We start from the raw sequence: 18724 nt of genomic DNA on the forward strand, positions 1-18724 counted from the left end.
TAGGGTCTGGCCCCACCCTTCGAGACATAGTCCCTGGGCCATAACTTTAAAAGGTTGAGATCCCCACCCCAAAACTATATATACAAATGCTTCGCATAAAGAGACGATTGCAATCATGATATCAGAATAGACCCTGGGGTCTGACCGAACCCCTAGGGACCTAGTTTCTGAGTCACAGATAGGATAATCTTTTTATAACAGGAGAGTTGATATTACAGGTATATCACGTAAACATTATCATACAAGCATAACAAATTATTGGTGTTATAATAATAATTTGTTATGCTTGTATGATAATGTTTACGTGATATACCTGTAATATCAACTCTCCTGTTATAAAAAGATTATCCTATCTGTGACTCAGAAACTAGGTAAGATCCCCACCCCATAACCATACATATAATTGCTGTGCGTGAAAAATCTAATATAGCTATGCTACAAGGAGTGGCCTTGGGGTCTGGCATATTCCGTTGATCTCATTTGGAGAATAGTTTGCCATGATTGCTTAGGTATCCAGGTGAGCGATACAGGCCCTCTGGGCCTCTTGTTATACTTCTCGGTACAAGACCTAATATGTATTGTTTAAGTCGTAAAACCATTGTATTTCAGTGAGGTGATTTACTATGACAAGTTTGCAGAAGAATATGAAATAGTACATCTCGATGAAGTTGATTTGGAGTGTGGCTTACCGCAAGTGTACAGAAACCAGGTGTACTACGTCAACAAAGACAGCAGGTAAATTATACAGGTACACTGTAATTAAAGTTTTTTTTATAACAGGAGAGTTGATATTACAGGTAATCAATAGCAGGTTAATTTCACAGTCAAACCATACTAAATGTTTACAGGAGGATTATAATTGCATGTATACCCCTTGTAAAATCACGTGATTCCACCGTATTACTGCTGAGAATCACGAATGCGGTTTGGTACACTGTACACTTTTAACCAATCAGATTCCTAGATTTTTCTCAAAGGGGTAATAATGACCTGTATTACCAGGTACATTAATATTGTACGTGATGGTGTTTTTTTTGTTGGACAAAATGTTCAGTTTTCAGTTTGTTTTAACATAATATTTCCGATATATTTGTAGGTTGACCACACATTTGAATGGGTTTGGGACGATTGTGGATCATTTCCCCTTTGTAGACAAAATGGTTGTCTGTCGAAACGTCACCATCATGACAACCACAGAAACACTCATTTTCGCAGATTCCATCAGTTTTCTTCCCCTAGAAGTGCTGATTAGCGACCAGTAAGTTTTCGATGTATCATCATTGTGTGGGAAAGAAGGTCAGAAAACCACAGTATTAAGTGAATGATGCATATGCTTTTTGCAAATTATGTCTTTGTGAAGCACGGTAGTTTAGTGGTAGGTCGCTGGGCTCGTGACCAAAGGGTTGCTGGTTTGAGTCAAGATACTTCACTCTACTTGTTCCAGGTTACTCAGCTGTAAATGAGTACGTAGTTAGGCAGTGCTGGAATGCTAGCTGTGAGTGCCGAAATGGCAGTACCAGCTATATGCTTCCCAGGAAGCTGAAAAAGATATTGGCTGGTTGCAAAGGCCCAATAACCACAGATAATAATTTGTGAACCGCTTTCACCCTTTCGGACGACCTACAAATTAACTAGGTTGTGATATAGTGGTATATGATTAAGAACCTCAAATTATTACTATTATTTATTATCATAGCTTGGTGATTGAGCGGATTCGTTTTCCTGACTGATAAAGAATAAGGAAAGATGCTCAACATCACAAGAAATTTTGGCTAAAATTTATGCGAGTAGCATGTTGATTAAAAGGATTCGATTTTGGGACTGATAAAGAATAATAATGGATGCTGAACACCACAAGAACGGGTTTTGATCTCTACAATCTACATAATATAGCTTCCAAGACACAGGTAGACTGTAGAGATCAGAAACCATGGTGTTGAGCTGCTGTTATTATTCTTTATTATGTTAAAGGAGCTCTTGTGAATTTTACCTTTCGATTGGAACAGGAACTACAGTGCGTTTGTACAAATAAGGATTGCTGGATATCTATAGGTCCAACTCATGACCGATAGAAGTTATCCCTGAAAAGATTTAAATTCATGAAAGTCTCCTTTTTAGCTCACCAGGTCCGAAGGACCAAGGTGAGCTTAAGCCATACCGTTGCGTCCGTCGTCCGTCCGTCAACAATTTCTTTAAACAACTTCTTCTTCTTAACCACTGATTGGAATTTAACTAAATTTGACTGGAAGCATCCCTAGGTGGTAGGGATTCAAAATTGTACACATGGTGGGGCTGACCCCCCAGGGGGCTGAGGGGCAGGGCAAAAAGGGGGCGATTTGGCTATATTGCTTTAAGCGACATCTCCTCTGGAACTAAGAGATGGATATCAACCACATTTGACTGAAAGCATCCCTAGGTGGTGTGGATTCAAAATTGTACAAATGGTTGGGCTGACTCCCCAAGGGGCTGAGGAGCGGGGCCAAAAGGGGGCATTTTGGCTATATTGCTACAAACAACTTCTTCTGTAGAACTATGCACTGGATATCAATCATATTTAATCAGAAACATTCATGGGAGGCAGGGATTCAAAATTGTACAAATGGTGTGGCTGACCCCCGTGGCAGCTGAGGGGCGGGGCCAAAAAGGGTTATTTAGCTATATTACTTTAAGCGACTTCTTCTCTGGAACTAAGAGATAGATATCAACCATATTTGACTGGAAGCGTCCCTAGGTGGTGGGGATTCAAAATTGTACAAATGGTGGGGCTGACCCCCCAGGGGGCTGAGGGCTGGGCCAAAAGGGGGCAATTTGGCTATATTGCTATAAACGACTTCCTCCGTAGAACTATACAATGGATATTGATCATATTTGGTCGGAAGCATTCATCATTGGGAGGCAGGGATTCAAAATAGTACAAATGGTGGGGCTGACCCCCCCCCCCGCCGGGCTAAGGGGTGGGGCCAAAAAAAAGTTTCTGAGTCACAGCTTGGAAACAGTTGAGATCCCCACCCCATAACCATACATAAAATTGCTGGGCATAAAAAATCAAATACAGATATGCTACAAGGATTGGCCTTGGGGTCTGGCCTATTCCCTTGTATCTCATTAGGAGAATATTTTGCCATGATTGCTTAGATATCCAGGTGAGGGATACAGGCCCTCTGGGCCTCTTGTTAATAAACATGAATTAACAAAAACCAAGACATAAGCATAAATGTAAACTTCAGAAACTGAAGGTCAAATGTCAAGGTCATAATGTTAATTTGTTAATCTACATTTATAACAGGATCACACCGTCAATACAAAATGGAGTAGATTGCAAAGACAGAGTGAAGTACTTAAAAGTGATTGGAGAAAAGGAAATTCTTAAGGACTCCGGGATCAAGTGCAACCAGGTCGCCATAGCGTTGGACACACATTTGGTTGTCGTGGAAATACCATTGTGGTAAGTTTTTTTACAGTGACGAAATGTTACATGGCCTTACTTCAGTCTCAAACACAGGTTTACACGGAGGTCAAACATAGCCTCACTTAATTGGTTCCCTATGGCTGTACAACTTAGAAGTTAACTTTTTAGACCACCATAATCAGATCACCCTTCCTCCGTGGTCTGTCCGTTATCCGTCCAACCTTAAACAATTGTTGTTAGCACTATTTATCAGAAAGTACAGGAGGGATCTTTCTCAAAGGTTCCCCATGGTCATTTTTTTTACCTTTTTTGGAACTATCACAAAACCAAGATGGCTGACAGCCAGCCATCTTTAATTTTGGAGTTAAAGTTTGTTAGCCCTTTTTCTCAAAAAGTATTGGAGGGATCTTTCTCAAGTTTCACTTTTGATTCTTAGTTATGCATATCAATTTTTTTGACTGATCTGAAAACCAAGATGGGGACAGTCAGTCATTTTGTTTCAGTTTAAGTTTGTTATCACTATTTCTCATAATGTACTGGAGGAATCTTTCTCAAATTTGATATGCAGGTTCCCCTTGGTTTTTAGTTATATGCATGATAACTATTGAGGTTGATTAAAATATTGAACAAAATGGCGGACAGGCAAAGTGATCAAACAGATAAGAGAAAAGATTAAACTGACATAGAACTGATAAAGATGGTACGATGGTGGGCATATTATATTATATAGTAATATACTACACAGAAGAGAAGGGTTTACAGGACTCAAAACTCTTTGGTCATCATGTATACTGTAACATCACGCTACCACAATTGGTAAGCTTCCCCAATTGGTACACGGTCAGAAAATGGTTTGAATAGTACTTTGAAATTAAATTTGGTGTTTTTTCCTCTAATGGTATAACAAAACAGGTATTTATCTGCCTTTCCACAAAAAAAAATAATCTTTTGGTGGTATTTTAAGAGTATACCATGGCTTCAAAGTAAACATGTCAGAAAACCAGATAAAACAATGTACATTGTATGTCGACAAATATTTTGGAGAATTTTGAAGGGGTTAATTATAAGCATGTTTAAATGTTGATTTCTCGTCTTTATAACCAAATGCTATAAAAGTGTAAATATACAATTGTAATTCAGTATGGTATTTATAAAAGCAATGAGTTTTGTTGCAATGGCAGATCAACTAGTAGAAATAAAAACAAGTTTCATATAGCCTGTGATATGGTGTACTAATTTGGTAATTAATCACGGCTAATAAATAGATTTAAACGCACAAAGAGTTTATAAGCATTTTACTTTTAAAATGAAATTATTTAGAATCAAAACTTTTCCTAAAATGTCAAGAATCAAGAAACCATATAAGATTTGGGTTACTAAAAATCACAGAAAAATTGTCAAAATTGTCATGATTATATATTGTAGCGTGACGTTATATGATTTGTTAGCACAAGACACTCCTATTCACACATACTTAATCTGATGTAAAACTTACAGGTCTGGAAAACTTCTAAATGTTAATGTAATGTAACACAAACCTGGAATCTATAACCTGATGTAAAACTTACAGGTCTGGAAAACTTCTAAATGTTAATGTATTGTAACACAAACCTGGAATCTATAACCTGATGTAAAACTTACAGGTCTGGAAAACTTCTAAATGTTAATGTATTGTAACACAAACCTGGAATCTATAACCTGATGTAAAACTTACAGGTCTGGAAAACTTCTAAATGTTAATGTATTGTAACACAAACCTGGAATCTATAACCTGATGTAAAACTTACAGGTCTGGAAAACTTCTAAATGTTAATGTATTGTAACACAAACCTGGAATCTATAACCTGATGTAAAACTTACAGGTCTGGAAAACTTCTAAATGTTAATGTATTGTAACACAAACCTGGAATCTATAACCTGATGTAAAACTTACAGGTCTGGAAAACTTCTAAATGTTAATGTATTGTAACACAAACCTGGAATCTATAACCTGATGTAAAACTTACAGGTCTGGAAAACTTCTAAATGTTAATGTATTGTAACACAAACCTGGAATCTATAACCTGATGTAAAACTTACAGGTCTGGAAAACTTCTAAATGTTAATGTATTGTAACACAAACCTGGAATCTATAACCTGATGTAAAACTTACAGGTCTGGAAAACTTCTAAATGTTAATGTATTGTAACACAAACCTGGAATCTATAACCTGATGTAAAACTTACAGGTCTGGAAAACTTCTAAATGTTAATGTATTGTAACACAAACCTGGAATCTATAACCTGATGTAAAACTTACAGGTCTGGAAAACTTCTAAATGTTAATGTATTGTAACACAAACCTGGAATCTATAACCTGATGTAAAACTTACAGGTCTGGAAAACTTCTAAATGTTAATGTATTGTAACACAAACCTGGAATCTATAACCTGATGTAAAACTTACAGGTCTGGAAAACTTCTAAATGTTAATGTATTGTAACACAAACCTGGAATCTATAACCTGATGTAAAACTTACAGGTCTGGAAAACTTCTAAATGTTAATGTATTGTAACACAAACCTGGAATCTATAACCTGATGTAAAACTTACAGGTCTGGAAAACTTCTAAATGTTAATGTATTGTAACACAAACCTGGAATCTATAACCTGATGTAAAACTTACAGGTCTGGAAAACTTCTAAATGTTAATGTATTGTAACACAAACCTGGAATCTATAACCTGATGTAAAACTTACAGGTCTGGAAAACTTCTAAATGTTAATGTATTGTAACACAAACCTGGAATCTATAACCTGATGTAAAACTTACAGGTCTGGAAAACTTCTAAATGTTAATGTATTGTAACACAAACCTGGAATCTATAACCTGATGTAAAACTTACAGGTCTGGAAAACTTCTAAATGTTAATGTATTGTAACACAAACCTGGAATCTATAACCTGATGTAAAACTTACAGGTCTGGAAAACTTCTAAATGTTAATGTATTGTAACACAAACCTGGAATCTATAACCTGATGTAAAACTTACAGGTCTGGAAAACTTCTAAATGTTAATGTATTGTAACACAAACCTGGAATCTATAACCTGATGTAAAACTTACAGGTCTGGAAAACTTCTAAATGTTAATGTATTGTAACACAAACCTGGAATCTATAACCTGATGTAAAACTTACAGGTCTGGAAAACTTCTAAATGTTAATGTATTGTAACACAAACCTGGAATCTATAACCTGATGTAAAACTTACAGGTCTGGAAAACTTCTAAATGTTAATGTATTGTAACACAAACCTGGAATCTATAACCTGATGTAAAACTTACAGGTCTGGAAAACTTCTAAATGTTAATGTATTGTAACACAAACCTGGAATCTATAACCTGATGTAAAACTTACAGGTCTGGAAAACTTCTAAATGTTAATGTATTGTAACACAAACCTGGAATCTATAACCTGATGTAAAACTTACAGGTCTGGAAAACTTCTAAATGTTAATGTATTGTAACACAAACCTGGAATCTATAACCTGATGTAAAACTTACAGGTCTGGAAAACTTCTAAATGTTAATGTATTGTAACACAAACCTGGAATCTATAACCTGATGTAAAACTTACAGGTCTGGAAAACTTCTAACTGTTAATGTACTGTAACACAAACCTGGAATCTATAACCTGATGTAAAACTTACAGGTCTGGAAAACTTCTAAGTGTTAATGTACTGTAACACAAACCTGGAATCTATAACCTGATGTAAAACTTACAGGTCTGGAAAACTTCTAAATGTTAATGTACTGTAACACAAACCTGGAATCTATAACCTGATGTAATACTTACAGGTCTGGAAAACTTCTAAATGTTAATGTAGTGTAACACAAACCTGGAATCTATAACCTAAGAAAAACTGAAAGTGTAATTTTAAAATGCTCATATATCGCCAGAGAGATCAATCCAAATGCAAGTGTGAAATGCTTCTTTGGTCGAAATAAGTGGTCTCATTGTATCATGTGTGTTTAAACTTCAGCCAGGAACCCGAGTTCATCGAGATGATACTGTGTGTGGAATTGCCTGGCCATGCCAAGGATATCTGCTTCCTTAGCCCACTTGGTAAATATGGTATTGTTTTGATGTCATTTGACAACATTATAGATCCTCGTATCGCTGCCAAATTCTGGGATATATACAGTATGCACCGGAAACTGATTTTGCTAGTATGTCTATATATAGCTTTGATAAATCATAGCTGAAAAGAAAACCATACCTTACAGGACTTTTAGGAAAGATAATAGAGACGAAATAAAAATGTAAATAATCAACAATAGTGTTATATTGTAAAAAAAATTCAGTGGGACTATAGGGGATTCGTACCACGGTCCTAACAGACTGTTACACTATTTTATACTGTCTCTGTAACTGATTGAGCTACCTGGTCAATGGAAGTTTCCTGGCCAAACTGGGCTTTAGTTTTATCCCCCAAAAAAAATTAAGGGGAGGCGTCTACTGTATATACGAAAAAACCCAGTTTAGTGGGACCGGTATCCTTAACATTGTATATGTAAGCATTATAATACCACCCATATTTGTTCACCTGTTGTCTTAGATTTCATGAGTACATTTGGCATATGGATAAATTTCAAGAGAGAGCTTTAATGGAAGTGAAATATATCCATTTATGTAATAAAAAAACTCATACATGTGCAGTATTATCTTTATTATATATCTACCAAAGCGAAAAATGGTGCGGAAGTGTTAATTAAGAACTCATTTTTGTTTCAATTCCAATTATGGCATACAGAAATACATTCAGGTTGGGAAAATGGTGTTACATAACTGTGGCAAATAAAGCATTAAAATGAATGGAGCTTGTTTTGTTTCAATTCATCAATTTAATCAGTAAAATGAGAACTCCAATGAGTTCCAGCCAACAGGAATTCTTGCTACTGGGGTAATTAAACATCTTGTATTATAAAAGTGCAAAATACAAGACCTTGTATTGCCTGGCCTGAAAACTGCCTATATATCAAAACCAAATGAAGTAAGATTCACCAGCATGTCTGTATTGTCAGTCCCATAAGTGTTCCATTTGGTTTCCTAGCCATTACTGTAATACATTGTAGCATGTGTCTGTTCCTTGTCTAGACTCCATATATCAAAACCAATGAATATCATTTTTATACGCCCGTTGATTGACAGGATGTGTTTTGGCACTTTGCACTTTTTGCACTTTTGGCCCTTTGTGGCAAACTGCTCATTCAACATCTGACAGGCGTATCATGTACCGCTTCGCGGAACTCTTGTTCAATTTTATAAAGGCATACATCTAGACTAGACAGTGTTAAAAAATGCCACCCATGTGCTCATGGATGTTCAAAGTTTAGACGATGGGTCAAACTTACATAATGCTTGTCCAGAACATAACTTTCGAATATCTTACTGAATATAGAATATATCTTGGTATTTTTGCAGCGGGTGTTCTGGTATCTGTTACCCAGCATGTGACATTGAACAACTTCCCTAGAGAGACGCTGTACCAGTTCGACTACCATGGCCGATTACGAGGGCTCCTACCTGGTCTTGGTGAAGGGCCGCGCTCATTTCTCCCTCTCATGCTACCCGTCAGTACTGAAGGGGCGGAGTCAGACAAAAAGGCGTGGCATATATACATGAGAGATGGACATGACGGAATCTTGTGTATCTGCCTAGACTGAGTGTACGATACCGCCAAAAGAAGGCATGTGATAAACTTGACAAGTCTTGTGGCTTTTCAGCTTCTGTGGTGTCACTGATGAAGATTGTCCACTTTCTGTGGTAGAGATTATGCTGTTTCCATGATGTTGACAATTATCTGGTTTCTGTGGTATGATATACAATATGGTTATTATTGTATACTATGTTCTACAAAAACGTGTTGACTGCAATTAGAATGTTTGGCCCTATTCATTCTTTGTAATGAAGGAGAATATATCATAAAAATGAATTTTCCAACAGCCTGTTCCTTTATAAATTGGGAAAATATGGCAATATTTTTATTGAAATTAGGAATATATTCCTATAAATTCCTCAGTTTTTGGTCGTTTAGGGAAAATAGGACACTTTTTAGCTAGGGGAAACAGCCTGTAAAACCTCACTGATATTAGAACAAAACGTACCATGTGCAGTGATTAGAGGTGAAGGACTAAATTAACACTGGAGTTTTCCAGTATACAATATCTAGTTTCTGTGGTGTTACTGAGGACAGCTATCTGGTTACCATGGTGTTAGTGGTTGTGATGATCTGGTTTCTGTGGTGTTACTGAGGACAGCTATCTGGTTACCATGGTGTTAGTGGTTGTGATGATCTGGTTTCTGTGGTGTTACTGAGGACAGCTATCTGGTTACCATGGTGTTAGTGGTTGTGATGATCTGGTTTCTGTGGTGTTACTGAGGACAGCTATCTGGTTACCATGGTGTTAGTGGTTGTGATGATCTAGTTTCTGTGGTGTTACTGAGGACAGCTATCTGGTTACCATGGTGTTAGTGGTTGTGATGATCTAGTTTCTGTGGTGTTACTGAGGACAGCTATCTGGTTACCATGGTGTTAGTGGTTGTGATGATCTAGTTTCTGTGGTGTTACTGAGGACAGCTATCTGGTTACCATGGTGTTAGTGGTTGTGATGATCTAGTTTCTGTGGTGTTACTGAGGACAGCTATCTGGTTACCATGGTGTTAGTGGTTGTGATGATCTAGTTTCTGTGGTGTTACTGAGGACAGCTATCTGGTTACCATGGTGTTAGTGGTTGTGATGATCTAGTTTCTGTGGTGTTACTGAGGACAGCTATCTGGTTACCATGGTGTTAGTGGTTGTGATGATCTAGTTTCTGTGGTGTTACTGAGGACAGCTATCTGGTTACCATGGTGTTAGTGGTTGTGATGATCTAGTTTCTGTGGTGTTACTGAGGACAGCTATCTGGTTACCATGGTGTTAGTGGTTGTGATGATCTAGTTTCTGTGGTGTTACTGAGGACAGCTATCTGGTTACCATGGTGTTAGTGGTTGTGATGATCTAGTTTCTGTGGTGTTACTGAGGACAGCTATCTGGTTACCATGGTGTTAGTGGTTGTGATGATCTAGTTTCTGTGGTGTTACTGAGGACAGCTATCTGGTTACCATGGTGTTAGTGGTTGTGATGATCTAGTTTCTGTGGTGTTACTGAGGACAGCTATCTGGTTACCATGGTGTTAGTGGTTGTGATGATCTAGTTTCTGTGGTGTTACTGAGGACAGCTATCTGGTTACCATGGTGTTAGTGGTTGTGATGATCTAGTTTCTGTGGTGTTACTGAGGACAGCTATCTGGTTACCATGGTGTTAGTGGTTGTGATGATCTAGTTTCTGTGGTGTTACTGAGGACAGCTATCTGGTTACCATGGTGTTAGTGGTTGTGATGATCTAGTTTCTGTGGTGTTACTGAGGACAGCTATCTGGTTACCATGGTGTTAGTGGTTGTGATGATCTAGTTTCTGTGGTGTTACTGAGGACAGCTATCTGGTTACCATGGTGTTAGTGGTTGTGATGATCTAGTTTCTGTGGTGTTACTGAGGACAGCTATCTGGTTACCATGGTGTTAGTGGTTGTGATGATCTAGTTTCTGTGGTGTTACTGAGGACAGCTATCTGGTTACCATGGTGTTAGTGGTTGTGATGATCTAGTTTCTGTGGTGTTACTGAGGACAGCTATCTGGTTACCATGGTGTTAGTGGTTGTGATGATCTAGTTTCTGTGGTGTTACTGAGGACAGCTATCTGGTTACCATGGTGTTAGTGGTTGTGATGATCTAGTTTCTGTGGTGTTACTGAGGACAGCTATCTGGTTACCATGGTGTTAGTGGTTGTGATGATCTAGTTTCTGTGGTGTTACTGAGGACAGCTATCTGGTTACCATGGTGTTAGTGGTTGTGATGATCTAGTTTCTGTGGTGTTACTGAGGACAGCTATCTGGTTACCATGGTGTTAGTGGTTGTGATGATCTAGTTTCTGTGGTGTTACTGAGGACAGCTATCTGGTTACCATGGTGTTAGTGGTTGTGATGATCTAGTTTCTGTGGTGTTACTGAGGACAGCTATCTGGTTACCATGGTGTTAGTGGTTGTGATGATCTAGTTTCTGTGGTGTTACTGAGGACAGCTATCTGGTTACCATGGTGTTAGTGGTTGTGATGATCTAGTTTCTGTGGTGTTACTGAGGACAGCTATCTGGTTACCATGGTGTTAGTGGTTGTGATGATCTAGTTTCTGTGGTGTTACTGAGGACAGCTATCTGGTTACCATGGTGTTAGTGGTTGTGATGATCTGGTTTCTGTGGTGTTACTGAGGACAGCTATCTGGTTACCATGGTGTTAGTGGTTGTGATGATCTAGTTTCTATGGTGTTACTGAGGACAGGTATCTGGTTACCATGGTGTTAGTGATTATGATGATCTGGTTTCTGGGGTGTTACTGAGGACAGCTATCTGGTTACCATGGTGTTTGAGATTGTGATGATCTGGTTTCTGTGGTGTGACTGAGTACAGGTATCTGGTTACCATGGTGTTAGTGATTATGAAGATCTAGTTTCTGTGGTGTTACTGAGGACAGCTATCTGGTTACCATGGTGTTTGTGATTGTGATGATCTGGTTTCTGTGGTGTGACTGAGGACAGGTATCTGGTTACCATGGTGTTAGTGATTATGATGATCTAGTTTCTGTGGTGTTACTGAGGACAGCTATCTGGTTACCATAGTGTTAGTGGTTGTAATGATCTATTTCTGTGGTGTTACTGAGGACAGCTATCTGGTTACCATGGTTTTAGTGGTTGTGATGATCTAGTTTCTGTGGTGTTACTGAGGACAGCTATCTGGTTACCATGGTGTTAGTGATTATGATGATCTGGTTTCTGTGATGTAACTGAGGAAAGCTATCTGGTTACCATGGTGTTAGTGATTATGATGATCTAGTTTCTGTGGTGTTACTGAGGACAGCTATCTGGTTACCATGGTGTTAGTGGTTGTGATGATCTGGTTTCTGTGGTGTTACTGAAGACAGCTATCTGGTTACCATGGTGTTAGTGATTATGATGGTCTAGTTTCTGTGGTGTTACTGAGGTCAGCTATCTGGTTTCCATGGTGTTAGTGGTTGTGATGATCTGGTTTCTGTGGTGTTACTGAGGACAGCTATCTGGTTACCATGGTGTTAGTGATTATGATGGTCTAGTTTCTTTGGTGTTACTGAGAACAGCTATCTGGTTACCATGGTGTTAGTGGTTGTGATGATCTAGTTTCTCTGGTGTGACTGAGGACAGCTATCTGGTTACCATGGTGTTAGTGATTATGATGATCTAGTGTCTGTGGTGTTACTGGGGTCAGCTATCTGGTTACCCTGGTGTTAGTGGTTGTAATGATCTATTTCTGTGGTGTTACTGGGGACAGCTATCTGCTTACCATGGTGTTAGAGATTATGATGATCTAGTGTCTGTGGTGTTACTGGGGTCAGCTATCTGGTTTCCATTGTGTTAGTGATTATGATGATTTAGTTTCTGTGGTGTGACTGAGGACAGCTATATGGTTACCATGGTGTGAGTGATTATGATGGTATAGTTTCTGTGGTGTCACTGGGGACAGCTACCTGGTTACCATGGTGTTAGTGGTTGTGATGATCTGGTTTCTGTAGTGTTACTGAGGACAGTTATCTGGTTACCATGGTGTTAGTGGTTGTGATGATCTAGTTTCTGTGGTGTTACTGAGGTCAGCTATCTGGTTACCATGGTGTTAGTGGTTGTAATGATCTATTTCTGTGGTGTTACTGAGGACAGCTATCTGGTTACCATGGTGTTAGTGGTTGTGATGATCTGGTTTCTCTGGTGTTACTGAGGACAGCTGTCTGGTTACCATGGTGTTAGTGGTTGTGATGATCTGGTTTCTGTGATGTTACCAAAGGAGATTATTTGGTTCCTTGGGGGTCAAGTGACTAAGGGGGCATTATATTTTATTCTTGAGTGGTGCAGGTTCTTTATAAAGAAACTTCTTAAATATGTATTAGTGTTGAAAATTGCTTAAGATAATGATAAATCAGTGTGGATGATGTAAACAATACAGAATTAGAGAACTTGTGTTGATTTTGTAAACCTGTGCTTTTGAAGGCCAAAAGATGCGCATATCATTAACCTTTCCATGATATTTAACACTTGGTGTGCAGCAATCAGACACCAAAGCCTTTGTTGACAAGTTTATTGTTGCTGTAAGGATCCCTGTACCACTGCCCAAAGGCGACAGTGGGATGGAGGTCCTGAAGGGCCATTTATATATAGTGTGTATTGCACATTTTCTCATTTTAACATAAAAAGTAGATAAAAGAAAGAAAGTTAATACCAGAAAATGTTACTCACACATAAATATGAAATCAGTTAACCCTTTGGCCACTGTAGACCATAATGGACTCATCCAGATCAATGCAAGGTAGAGTCCACTAAGTTACATAGGGGATGAAAGGGTTAAATCAGTAATTTGAAGTGTCCTGATTTTGGAGAGTTTGACTGTTTTTGTATTGTTGTCTGTCTTTTGTAAAATCTCTTTTATTTTGATATCTTTTACATATCATATCTATATATATTTTATTCAAATTGTTTAACTGTATTTCTGATTGAATGTTTTGAATACACTGAAACCATGACATAATGCCTTTTGTTTCTTAAATATTCTTCTATGTGGTTTTTAGAGGATATGTCACCAATTTCTTTTATAAAGCAGCTGTTTTACTGGGACAATGGTGGCAACATAACAGTTTTTTCCTGTGATATACATTATATACATGGAAGTGGTTTTCACTATATACAGTGACTTTCAGTAAGTTTTTCATGTTACATCATTACCCATTGGAATCCCATTAGAGGATTATCCGGTGTCTGTTCTGGTAATATTTATATTATCATCCATGGCTCTGTTATTGAGATATCACTTTCATCCCAGCATAAAAGGTATACTTTGTTGTCATTCCCATAGATACAATGTTGAATTTTACCGTAAAAATTGTTTTTGCCAAGTGACCCGTCACGGTTTGAATTCTAAGAAATGGATAATTGTATTAATATTACCAAGAAAAGCGCTAGGTAATTCTATAACTTTGTGCTGAATTCATTACCCTTTTTTTTTTTTTACCTGAAATGAATTAAGCCAGGGAAATAAAATTTCCAAAAGTAAATTAACATGGAATCAATGGGAAAATGACGTAACGTGAAAGACTTTTTAAATTGTGGCACGTCACTGTATCATGTACAATGCAATGTATTTTCTATTACAATGCTGGAATATAATTGACCTAGGTAAGCACACATTCTCTGTGATACTTTACTCTGAATCCCATTTTCAGTGACTGCAGGTGTAATTGATTAAGATACATACCAAACTATTGTCTGTCTATTAGTGACACTTGTGTTACTGGTTTACCACAAATTGTCCGTCTGTAAGTTTACCACAAATTGTCCGTCTGTAACAAGTGTTACTGGTTTACCACAAATTGTCTGTCTGTTAGTGACACAAGTGTTACTGGTTTACCACAAATTGTCCGTCTGTCAGTGACACATGTGTTACTGGTTTACCACAAATTGTCCGTCTGTAAGCGACACAAGTGTTACTGGTTTACCACAAATTGTCCGTCTGTCAGTGACACTTGTGTTACTGGTTTACCACAAATTGTCCGTCTGTTAGTGACACTTGTGTTACTGGTTTACCACAAATTGTCCATCTGTAAGTGACACTTGTGTTACTGGTTTACCACAGATTGTCCGTCTGTAAGTGACACTTGTGTTACTGGTTTACCACAAATTGACCGTCTGTAAGTGACACTTGTGTTACTGGTTTACCACTAATTGTCCGTCTGTAAGCGACACAAGTGTTACTGGTTTACCGCAAATTGTCCGTCTGTCAGTGACACTTGTGTTACTGGTTTACCACAAATTGACCGTCTGTAAGTGACACTTGTGTTACTGGTTTACCACTAATTGTCCGTCTGTAAGCGACACAAGTGTTACTGGTTTACCACAAATTGTCCGTCTGTTAGTGACACAAGTGGTACTGGTTTACCACAAATTGTCCGTCTGTAAGTAACACAAGTGTTACTGGTTTACCACAAATTGTCCGTCTGTTAGTGACACAAGCGTTACTGGTTTACCACAAATTGTCCGTCTGTAAGAGACACAAGTGTTACTGGTTTACCACAAATTGTCCGTCTGTTAGTGACACAAGCGTTACTGGTTTACCACAAATTGTCCGTCTGTAAGTAACACAAGTGTTACTGGTTTACCACAAATTGTCCGTCTGTTAGTGACACAAGTGGTACTGGTTTACCACAAATTGTCCGTCTGTAAGTGACACTTGTGTTACTGGTTCACACTGAATTAACATTATACTAGAGAAACCCACATTGGAAGTTCTCACTGCGTTAATAAATGATACTGAAACTAATAATTTGAATTTTGAATATATTAGGTCAGTATCTGGATTATAAACAATGTGCATGCCGTCCAAAACGATACTGTTTGCTGTGATATTGTTAAATCATTTTTGTTTCTACGTGATATTTCTTCTCGGGTCATATTAAAAGCCAGCTTTTTCAGTTATTGTCATGTGTACAATAATACTGTGATACAACATTGTGATTTCTTCAGATATTACAACACTTTGAGGAACAGCTGTATTTGTAACATTTTTATTCAACAATTCATTCAGACACATATATTACAAAACATTCCTATCACAAAATGTAAGTTACCATTCCTTACAAATTGAAAACAATTTGATATGTATATTTAAATAATACTGTTATAATGTATATATTTCAGCAGTATTCTAAGTCTAGTGATTCTTCCGCTTTAAATCTTTTGCTCATTTTTGATTGCACTAAATGAAGTTTCTGTATATAATATTGTATTGCATACCGGTATATTGTGAGTGCGCCAATTCATCAATGCGCAAATCTGTTAAAATTCAATAATATGATCAAATTCAAGTCTGATTTAATAAACAAATTTACAGTGTACCTGGATCAAAATGGGATAAACTTTAATTTTTACTTTCTATTTTTCACTCATAAAAGTAATTTTTGAAGCTTTTCAAAAGTTTGCTGAGAATAATTTATTGCACTAATTAAAGTTTCTATATATGATGTTATTGCAAATATTGTGAGTGCACCAATTCATCAATGCGCAAATCTGTTAAAATTCAATGATACGATAAAATTTGAGTCTGATAAAATAAATAAATTTACAGTGTACCTGGATCAAAACGGGATAAACTTTAATTTTTACTGCTCATAAAAGTAATTTTTGAAGCTTTTCAAAAATTTGCTGAGAACAATTCTAAATCATGATTTTTTATCAAATACCACATCTGTGATGTAAAAGATGGCTTTTAAAACAGAAGAAATGAAAAAGAATTTATTACCTCCAGAAAATAAAAGCATATTCATTGTCTTCTGTATGATCTACCTGGTATAGGAACATATAATATATACATAACAATATAAGACTCTTCCATGTCAGGGGTGTAGGATATGGAAATTCCACTAGAGGGGTTTTCAAATGGGGTAAAACCCGAGGCTTGGCGAGGGTTTTGCACCCATTTGAAAACCCTTTGGGTGGAATTTCTCTATCCTACACCCCTGAGCATGGGATGGCAACACTTGCAACATTTTTTCTCAAATACTGAAATCCTGAAGTTTGCTAAACCGATGGTCACTTTCGTATATTCTAAATAAAATATTAACTGAATTTCAAATAACAGAATATATGTGATATACCCAATATATTTTAATATAAAAAGTTGGTTGCCATACCATACTTTCAAGCTCTCCCTATTTTAAGGTCACCTGAGACAAAGTCTCAAGTGACCTATTGCGTCAGTAAACAATTTACGTTTTCAACTTCTTCTCCAAAACCCCTGAACCAATTTCAATGAAATTTTGCAGGGATCTTCCATGGACAAAGATCAACCAAAAAATTGGCCGGTTTAGTCCCAGGCCCCCAGGTGCCTGAGGGGCGGGGCAAAAAAGGGTCAAATTGACTAAAATTTCAAAAATCTTCTTCTCCAAAACCCTTGAACCAATTTCAATGAAATTTTGCAGGGATCTTCCATGGACAAAGGTCAACAAAAATAGTGGCCGATTTAGTCCCAAGTCCCCAGGGACCTGAGGGGCGGGGCAAAAAAGGGTCAAATTGACTAAAATTTCAAAAATCTTCTTCTCAAGACCCAGATATGGTAGAATCAAATACTCTTCATATATGAAAGGGTCTTAACTCATTCACCCCTGAAATTTTATAATGGACTATTCTAACCTTGGAATTGGAAGAGTTCAAATGCAGCTTCAGGGGTGAATGAGTTAAGGTGCTTTACCAAAATTGTGAATTTCTTGACCATTGGGTCTCACGTTTCCCCCTGGGGAGGAAGTAAACTTTACTATAGTTTATATTGGGAAATCACATTTTGGACCAACATATGTTTAATTTCCATTGGAAGTAATTCAATTCAGGTGAGCATTATCAGTATTAGGTAGCAGTTTGATAGTATGCACATATGAGCCCTGACTGACCCCTAGGGGCTGATGGGTGGGGCCAAAAAGGGTTGAATTGACTGAAATTTCAAAAATCTTCTTCTCAAGACCCAGATATGGTAGAATCAAATACTCTTCATAGATGGAAGGGTCTTAAGGTTTATGACCCTAGGGTCTCAAGTTTACCCCTGGGGAAGGGGCAAAATTTATATGGTTCATAATGGCAAATGATACTTTGAATATTACATGTTGATAACTTGATTGGAATTATAACCCTGAGTTGACAGTTTGATACTTTGAAAATTTTGAGCCAGCCCTACCCCCAAGGGCTGTAGGGTGGGGCTCAAAGGAGTCAGTGTGCTAAAATTTCTTCATTTTCCTTGTTTAGAATCAGAGGTGCTAGTTTCAAATACTTTTTAGTCTTAAATCTGTATGCTAGAGATTGAATAAGGTGGTTTTATTGTTATTTTCACTTTGAATAATATTTCTGTACATGTTAAAAACAAAATCAACTCTCTGTATAAATATATCGGGTGACTGTTAAGGCCCATGGGCCTCTTGTTGAGGGAGACTCCCAATTTTGGAGCCTTAAAAAGGGCATTTTAACCAGTGAATTTGCTAAACTATTTCTATTTTCTAAGATCTGATGATGTTTTCTGAAAGAACAACTGTGAAGATGATGTCATTTAAAAGTATTATTTTTTCTCTTAGAGTGTACAAATTTTGTTTATGATTTAAATTATGAGCATGCGAATCTCCCCCATGAGAACTT

At 37.4% G+C, this 18724-nt stretch overlaps 1 protein-coding gene across 1 annotated transcript in view; it reads left to right on the forward strand.

Annotated features, from left to right (window-relative positions):
- The window catches only part of LOC110440354, a 40066-nt gene extending 27277 nt beyond the window's left edge, over positions 1-12789 (forward strand). The window contains exons 15-19 of the mRNA XM_021483374.1: positions 610-735; positions 1097-1258; positions 3287-3445; positions 7428-7510; positions 8870-12789. Of these exons, the coding sequence (XP_021339049.1) occupies positions 610-735; positions 1097-1258; positions 3287-3445; positions 7428-7510; positions 8870-9111 (772 nt within the window). The 3' untranslated portion in view covers positions 9112-12789. The remainder of the gene's footprint in view (positions 1-609; positions 736-1096; positions 1259-3286; positions 3446-7427; positions 7511-8869) is intronic.
- Positions 12790-18724: the final 5935 nt, after the last annotated feature.

The sequence above is a fragment of the Mizuhopecten yessoensis genome, unplaced genomic scaffold (genome assembly GCF_002113885.1).
Source record: "Mizuhopecten yessoensis strain PY_sf001 unplaced genomic scaffold, ASM211388v2 scaffold11179, whole genome shotgun sequence".
Classification (NCBI taxonomy): domain Eukaryota; kingdom Metazoa; phylum Mollusca; class Bivalvia; order Pectinida; family Pectinidae; genus Mizuhopecten; species Mizuhopecten yessoensis.